Below are 8588 nucleotides of genomic sequence, written 5' to 3'. Positions count from 1 at the left end.
TTTTTTTTTTTTTTTTTGCAAGCCTGTTGCCCTACCCCTTGGATTGCACGTTGTGTCCTTTCTCTGCCCTCCCCTTATGATCAGTGTGCAATCGGGGAGAGTGCCTTTGCTTCTATCGGCTGGGCTGGCCACGCCTCTTGCCATATTCTTGATAGCCTTGATAGTCATGGGAAAGGCAATGGTTGTATTTTTACATCACTAGAGGTGCTGCATATTAAGAAATTGGAAACATTGAAGAATTGGTTTCATGCAGTAGCAGCAGCAAACGATAGTAATTTTCTTGCTTAACTGAAACTCTACCTCAAAGACTGCCAAGAGTTGCAAGAGTTGCCCGCCCTCTTTGCATCCTAATCTTCAGAAGTTGGATATTAAAGAGGTAACAAGGCATTAGCTACTGTTTTAGCATTTCAAAATCATTTCTCCTTGGAACATTAGAGGTCATTTGCATTCTAAACATCACATATCTTCCTGCTGATGAGATTTTCCTTAGTTTTTTTAGTTTCTTCTTCATGGTCTAATTTGCTAGGTGTATGTAGGGTGTGTAAATTCTACTTATACACACCCTGTGTACAAGTTGTATGCAGGGTGTCTACAAATTATGTGGCTTCATTTCATTGGAGCCCAAATGCGAGCTATGTCTGGATTCCGCATTTAATAATTTGTTACGCGTAACATTGTACCGGTCCCAGCTGGACCGGTCCGGTTCTACGCCCGGCGGTCCAAAGCCGGGCGGAACCCGCCGATCGCAGAAACAGCGGACGAAGGAGCGGGCTAGGCAGCTTTCGAGCGTTTAGTTGGAGGGAATTTTTGAATGAAGAGGGTGTTTATGTAATTTGTATCTTTCCTTTTGCTTTAATTAGAGAGTTAAGAGAGAATTAGGATTATCTTGAATTTGAATTATCTTGAGATCTAGGGTTTGGTGTGCTTGGGCTCTTGGCTTTGCCAGAGATTGTCGGAGAGTTTTTCCTTCCTCTCGAATTGAAGGAAAGTTGTATCTTGCAAGTGCTTTTCATCCATTAACGAAATAAAAGTGTTTGCATCATTTCCTACGTGCTCTTCTACGTTTTTCCTCTCAAGAGTTCTTGTATTTTGGCAGTTTTTCTGCTGTGGACAGCAGTTTTCCCTTGGATCCACTTGGTTTTGGTGAGAAACACTTGGAAAACCAAGTGTTTCCTATCATAATTTCTCCACAAAAAGATGGGTTTACTTGCAGAAACCACTGCTCTAACATATTTGAAAATGAAACTAACATTAATTTGCAGTGTTTGGATTTGGGAAGATTTCAAGCAAATTGTAGATCTCAAGTTTTGGAGGTGCTCGAGAATTTTAAACTTCATAACAATCTAAAGAAATTGAGGATAAATGTTTACATGGTTGTCAGGTCTTCAATATTTGCCTTCTTATAGCACTTTTTGAGAATCTGTACTATATCTAGCATTTGTTGAAAACATGGATTATCTGCGTTCTTACCTTTTTAGCCTTTCTTCTTTCTACAAACTTAACGTTCATATTGGTCTCATTTACTCAAGTTTTGGATTGAGGCTGCTAGATTTTTTTTTTTCCTATGAGACTCATTGTTACTCAAATGTTGGATCAAATCGAGGCCTGATTGCCGCATCGTTGAACAGTAGATCCAAGATATCTAGAACATGTACTCTTGTTAATGTCTTGATCACCCAAAGTTACAATCCCCTCACTAGGGCTATTATTACTAAAATTACATTCCATGTATTCAGTTTTAGATCTACTCGAGCGAAAACCTTTAGACTCTAAGGTTGACCTCCATAATTCAAGTTTACCTTCAACTCCCTCCGTAGTTTCAATAAAAATAATATCATAAGCTTACATCCTCTTGCAAATGTCTAGTGAGAACATCCATGACTAAAGCAAAAAAGATATGGGCTTAAGGTTGATCCTTGATGTAATCCAACCGAAATAGAAAAATCCTTGGTCAAACCACCTTGTGTTTGAACACAATACATATCTTTAATGATTTGAATATAAGCTTTATCAATTAAGAACTTGAAAAATCTGATAAGAGGAACTTTATGAATTTGTACTTATTGAGAAATTCGTTTTGTTTGTTGTTGTTTATATTTTATTTTTAAGTGAGGGCTATGATGGTCATTTGGCCCTAGGGCTTTTCCTGGATGGCCTCTCTCTTCTGTTGTGTTTATTTTCATACATGAATTAGGCCTTAAGGGGCTGTTTTGCAACAAGCAGGATTTAATTATTCTTTCGGTTGGGCTGCTTTCTTAATGTTTTCTATAGAAGTTTAGGTTTAGGAATCTTTGTGTATTATTATATCTACAACTTCTTGAGAACCTGGATTGCATGCCTTCTTGCCTTCCTAGCCTCTCTTCTCTCCAAAAACTTTAGATTTATAGGGTTCCTCAGCTCAACGATTTACCAGACCTCCCTCCCTCCCTCCTTGAAATCTCTGCAATACTCTACTGCCATGCAGGCTTGAAGGAGCGCTACCAAAAGTTTTTCGGTTCTGATTGGTACAAAGATAGCTCACATCCTTTATGTCAATCTTCCCACCGAGTAGGACCTCTTGCTTTAATGAAATTTTCTATTCTGATGCTGGTTTACAAGTGTGGGAATTGAAAAAAAATATACCAGAAGTGAACTTTACATTTGTTTTATTTGCTTTGCATGATATGAAATGTGAAGTTTCAGCCAGAGCTGTGGACCTGTGGTTGGCAGAGGAAGCCAAATATGGTGATGATCCAAGCATCAACATCGTGCTCAAGATTAATGACCAACATTCAATACTTAGGCAGGAAAGAGATGAAAGGAAATAATTAATACAGGTAACCACAAATTATCATTTAATTCTTTCATATATAGTAATTCAACTCATAAGCTAGCTTATTATTTCTGTGACTCGGGTCATTATCTATCATTTGCTTTCAGTCATTATGCAAGAACATGCTATTTATTTAAATTCATGTTATATAACATACTTATTATAATAAGTAATAACTATATGTACATACTTGTTCACATTTAAATCATGCTTCCCAGTCTGGGAATTTCCCATTATTGTGTAATTCAAAAGCTATAGATTAAGAGTAATTTGGATTTGTTCTATCATAGATAGTTGTGAGACTGCTTATAGTTTAATTTTCTAATTGTTGGCAAATATATCAGGTTTTCTTATTTGTTTGTGTTAATGTTTATTTTCATTTGTTGCTGGGCTTGGAGATAATTATGGTTTGTGATCTTGAATTAGATCGAGGTGCCTTCAATGCCGTTAAAGTTGAAATATTGATGACTCCCCTCCTACGATGTCAATTATGGAGCACAAAAAACAACTGAACAGAAACAAGGGTGCGTTCTGCAACCACAAATATCTTATAGGGATCTTTTGTTATTGCAGCTTTTCTCAATTTATAGCATTCATCTAAGGTGAAAATATTGCATGAAGAGCATTTTTTTATAAAACTAACAATATATAGTCCATGCAAGCCTAGTTTAGTTTATTTTCTAAACCATTTGAAAGATCTGCAGGCTTTAATGGTTACACTTGACAACACCATGGTGCTACTGAAATACTCAAAAAGTGGAAATCAATAATACTTACGTTGTTCTCATGGATTTGGCTAACATTTGTAACTATCGACAGCTTGCCGAGCAAGAAGATGGAAATTATTAAGTTATAGAGTTTAATTAATGTCCTAGGAAGAAATATAGGGAGAGATTATTATGTGCGGAATTCGGATGGGAGAACTGTTAAGATCCACTCACCGTGAGTACCGTGCACAGTGCATTTTTATTGTGCATGATTACATAGTCCGGGCGGAGCTCCGGGCCGGTATCCATATGTAATAATCCCTCTCTATATAGAGAGTGAGTGAATGTCCTTGAGTTGAAACTCATGTTGGGTATATAATATTCATTATTTGTTTTATTATAAGATTTATATTAGCTGGGATACAAGTCATTATGCTTATAAACATAAATCTTATTATAAAACAAAATTATTATAATATCACGTATAATATTAATTTTGTATAAAATCGCATTGATTTGAAGCCTATTTTGATGCGTTTGAGATGATTTTTTTTAATATAAAATTTTGGAATTGATTATTATTTATTTATTTATTGTTTTTATGGATTTATGTCTTTTATACTGATTTAATTTTCGGAACTTTTAAAAATGAAATATGATAATTAGGCAAGCAAAGTTTTTAGAACTAACTTTTTACATTATATTAGCTACAAAATAAGGTTGTAAATGAAAAATCAATATTTTATCTTAAATATTACTTTTCTGATTATGACGAGTCTTTCAATTAAAAATCAATAATATTTTGAGTGGTTTTAAATCAATCAATTTAATTTTGCTCAGACTGAAATATGAGTCTTTCAAATTAAAGTTAGCAATAAAGTTTTATTTTTGATAATTTTTTTATTACTTCTCAAGCATTTTTAATATAAAAATTTCTTTAAAATATTGAAAAAATAGTGATATAAAACTGTCTCAAAGGAAACCAAAAAATGTGTGATGAACTGATTTTTGTTGAATTTAAATCAGTTTTTTATTATTTTTTATTGAGTTAAGTTAAAATTTACATACATTAATGATAGAAAAGGGATAACAAACCAATAAATTTCAAACCAACCTTCATTTCTACTAAAATGTCTAAAAAAGCATAAGTATAATATACTCAATTTGATTCAAATGATTTTTTTTAATAAATCATAAACATAATCAAACAATTCAATTAACTTAAATGTAATTTTATAGATTAAAATTGAATCAATTAATTTAGTCTACTATGATTTCCATACCATGCCACCTGTTTGGCTAGCACGCTTTATCACTCCTTTCTAAACTAAAATTTTGTACTATAAACTACTTTAGAAAGCAATTATAAAATTGTGCCAAACAAAAGCCTAAATTTTATGTTTGCTTTTAAGGCCAAAGACTAATAATGCTGAAATCATTTGATATCACACTCATGATGTTGCAATCAAAGCAGGAGTAGAGCAATCATTTGGTTTTAGGTACAAATATGCAGATTGCATTTCACAATAAAGTTATATACAGTATAATACATGCACAATAGTAGACCATATGATCATAAGGAAATTGCAACTTCAAAGCCGAGCAGCCAAGCAATTATGTTATTTATTTAATTCATCAGGGTCTGCCAGATTACCAGTAGATGCTCAAGAAAGCCCCTCTGGTTGGAGATAGCAGGTTGAGGATGAAAGTACTTGTAAACCCTGCGTCCAAAGTACCTAATAGTGTATGAAGATCCACATTAGTAAAAACAGAATATTTTCTATTTATCTTATGGCTTAGTAAAATATGACAAAACCCATCAATGCTTAGCCCAACAAAACAAACATATATTCCTTCAGATATTGAAGTCACAATAAATATGTTTGAACAGAAATTTCTATATATATTAAGTAAAATACTCTGTATGGCATGCAGGTAAGAAAACAACATTAGTCAAATTTAGAGAGTAAAAAGAAGCGCTAGACACGTTATTTTACCCATTAAGGCTTGTTATATGTGCGAGAAGGTGGGAGGGCACGCAAGTCGGCCCGATTTACCTTCACATTATGGAGAAATTATTTTATGTGGACGCCGAATGCAGTTACAGACCGGAGACCAATTAGAATGCGTCACGTCAGCAGTAGCGAGCCGTGGTACAGAGTAGGGGGCGACGTGCCGCATTTTGATTGGTCTCTGGACGACGTTTGGCGTCTGCACAGAATAATTTCATCACATTATGGGTAACCCTTGCTTCCAAGTAGAAGTCTCAATGCTCCCAATCACAAAATGCAAAAGCACAAAAAGTTTTGATGACCTCATCTCATGCATTATTAGTGTTGCATGCTTGTATTAACATAATAATATTAACACAAAATAAGATTAAGCATAATAATAAACAAATGGCCAAGAAATTTTTTGAGCTAACTTCACCTCAAAATCTCTCCTAACATCAAGGTGCTAAAACGCACAGTTAAAGAAGCTAGTTCACAATTATGGGTTCGATTGTTATCTTTTCTTCTTCCTGCTTCCGCTTCATTAAACAGTGAAAGTACAATAAATAGTTTATTACAATATGATAATTGATAATATAAAATTTAGAAATTTATTTATTTAAGTTATTTAATCGCTCATATCAACAGCAGTTAATGAAAATGTAAGGGCATTTCACATTTTCAACGAGTTTTAATGAAGGGTGCATTTGGTGATTTTAGATAATTAAATGGTTAACAAGCCAAAATGTTATGGGCATGAATGCAGCTTATTCAAGAAAATAATTCAATTATTGATGCTTCTGTTTGAAAAGCCAATGGCATCCTTAACAAATGTTAAAAGCAAAGATCAATAACCACAAATCAAAAAACAACCAGAAGAACAATGCTAATAGTCCAAAAAAAGCTTCAGTTTTAAGAAATTCCAACAGCAGAACTATAACAGTAAATTCTCCTCCCTATCATGGTATTTCATCTCTTCTCTCGTAATCCATTTACTAGTAATATCTATGACATTTAAAAAAAAATCTATTATATTTCGAAATTTTCAATTCTGATTCCAGTTCTTTCCCTATCATTTATAAGAATGCTAAACTCTAAAACAAGATATGGCAATCAATGGAGTTAACATCACAAGAGAAGTAGATGGCTGTAAAAAGAACAAAATAAATGTATTATCATAGGCAAACCTTGCTCTAGTATTTTCGACCCTTCTGATGCATGATCAATTTCAAAAGAAGCATGGTCTCCTGATTTCCTGCAAAAAACAGAAACTATCATTAAATGGATACAAGAGTTGATTGATGGTACTCAAGAGTTCAATCAAATCATGCTTCCGCATTCATCAACCAAACATAATACAAAAAGAAGGTTCAGAAAAGTTACCTTTGAGTTTCAGAGCTCAGTTGACGCTGTGATGACGATCTTAAATCAGAAATACCTGAATCTGATATCCCTACCACTGGAGAATCATTGTCTTTGCCACATTTGGCATCCTCCTGATGAAATTACCAGAAAGCAGATCACGTTACTTTATTTTACATCATATTCTACAAATAAATTGAATGGAAAATAAAGTTTTGCATTTTAGTCATTAGACTCACTCCAGATTTTAAGTCCATCCATCCGGGAATATAGTTGGAAAGAAGACTGATGTAATGTTCCATAGCTACGTCTGGTGACATGTTTCCCAATCTTTGCCAAGCTTGCCTAGCATATATCAGTCGGGGAGCTCATTACTCGCATATGAAGATTTTGAACAAATAATTTAGGCTGAACTATAAATTAGGGGGTTGTTTTGTTTTCATGAAATATAGATGTCTCATGGTTGTCAACAAGGATCCTTCTGTCAGGTTGGGTCAACTATCTCCTCTGACTAAGTAGACCAATGACCACGATGGCCCGGGACGATGGAACTAATTTGGTATCAATGTCAAAAAGATCAAGAATAATAATGCTTAAGAATATTTTAACCAACAACACAATTTCTTAAAGGATTCATGTCATTATTATTCGACAAGTTTTATGATGGCTGTCGACTACCTAATGCAACCCTCCACTTTTCTCATCCAGGACTTGGGACCTGGCAACGATAGTGTTAAATATAAAAACTGGGGTGAGAGAGGCTCGAACTCTCGACCTCAGGATAACTCAAACATGGTAGCTATGAGACCTACGCGCTAGCCAACTGTGCCACCACCCCATTTTTAGACATAAAAAGATTTGGTTAAAAAATATTTGAAATGATCTTTCTTTATTAGATTTCAATTATAATTTAACTTTTAACATGGCACAATGGAGAAAAAGGATTCATGTAGCCGACCACACATAGTGGGATAAAGGCTTGATGTTATTGGTGTTGTTGTTGTATGCATGCTTTTCTCAATAAATAATGTATTATTCATCAATTATCTTGCTCTAACATTCCACAATAAAATGAGGCGAAAAAAAAGTATATTTCAGAAGTTACTAAAACTCTTCTCTTATAAAATTTAAGTTTCCAAAAAATATTTGGAAGAAGCTGCCATAACCGCCACATATCTCATTAATGAAATAACTTCAAGAGTAATTGATTTCAAACACTTGAATTATGTTAGACCGGTCCAGCCGGTCCAGGCGGGACCGGTTCACGGGAGAAATCGCAAAACAGGCGGAGATTCCGCCTCCTGGCGGAGAACGAGCGGCCCGACCGCTCAAACAGAGCGTTTTAGGAAGGATTTTTGGGGGGTTTCAAAGAGAAATTTGAATGTAGGGATTGTTTAGGGAATTTCTTTTGATTTGTATGCATTAAATAGATGTTTTTCCTAGGGTTTGGGCATCTTGAATTTGGTTGAAATTTGAGATCTCTTAGAATTCGGTTTTCTTTGGGCTCTAGCGGCGTCTAGAGATTTGGGAGAGATCGATCCTCCTCTCGAATTGAGGATCAATTGTATCTTTGTTGTTTTCTTCTTCTACTAGTAAAATACAAGCTGTTCTTCCAATTTTCTCTCAGCTTTTCCCTGTTTTTCCCACTGTTTTGCTGTTTTTCCTGCTGTGAACAGCAGTTTGCATCGAGATTTGTTGTAGAAGTGATTTGGAAAT

At 34.6% G+C, this 8588-nt stretch overlaps 1 protein-coding gene, 1 long non-coding RNA gene and 1 other non-coding gene across 6 annotated transcripts in view; 1 reads left to right on the top strand and 2 right to left on the bottom strand.

Annotated features, from left to right (window-relative positions):
• The window catches only part of LOC110097852, a 16558-nt gene extending 12572 nt beyond the window's left edge, over window positions 1-3986 (top strand). The window contains exons 2-5 of one of the 4 annotated variants that reach the window (XR_003700701.1): window positions 2465-2547; window positions 2677-2816; window positions 3239-3336; window positions 3517-3986. This is a non-coding gene — a long non-coding RNA (uncharacterized LOC110097852). The other 3 variants (XR_003700700.1, XR_003700699.1, XR_002303273.2) reach the window with 3 other exon arrangements.
• A 954-nt stretch (window positions 3987-4940) lies between these two features.
• LOC110097851 (acyl-CoA-binding domain-containing protein 5) overlaps window positions 4941-8588 on the bottom strand; it is a 13486-nt gene continuing 9838 nt past the window's right edge. Inside the window, exons 2-5 of the mRNA XM_020824466.2 lie at window positions 7112-7217; window positions 6894-7006; window positions 6698-6765; window positions 4941-5255 (exon numbers count right to left, since the gene is read on the bottom strand). Coding sequence (XP_020680125.1) covers window positions 5170-5255; window positions 6698-6765; window positions 6894-7006; window positions 7112-7217 — 373 coding nt within the window. The 3' untranslated portion in view covers window positions 4941-5169. The remainder of the gene's footprint in view (window positions 5256-6697; window positions 6766-6893; window positions 7007-7111; window positions 7218-8588) is intronic.
• On the bottom strand, window positions 7620-7710 carry TRNAM-CAU. Its single transcript is given in 2 exon segments — window positions 7620-7655; window positions 7673-7710. It is a non-coding gene; the product is annotated as a tRNA-Met (tRNA).

This window comes from Dendrobium catenatum, unplaced genomic scaffold (genome assembly GCF_001605985.2).
Source record: "Dendrobium catenatum unplaced genomic scaffold, ASM160598v2 fragScaff_scaffold_574, whole genome shotgun sequence".
NCBI lineage: Eukaryota > Viridiplantae > Streptophyta > Magnoliopsida > Asparagales > Orchidaceae > Dendrobium > Dendrobium catenatum.
The sequence above is the reverse complement of the archived record's forward strand: the minus strand, read 5'-3'. Positions and strand labels throughout refer to the sequence as shown.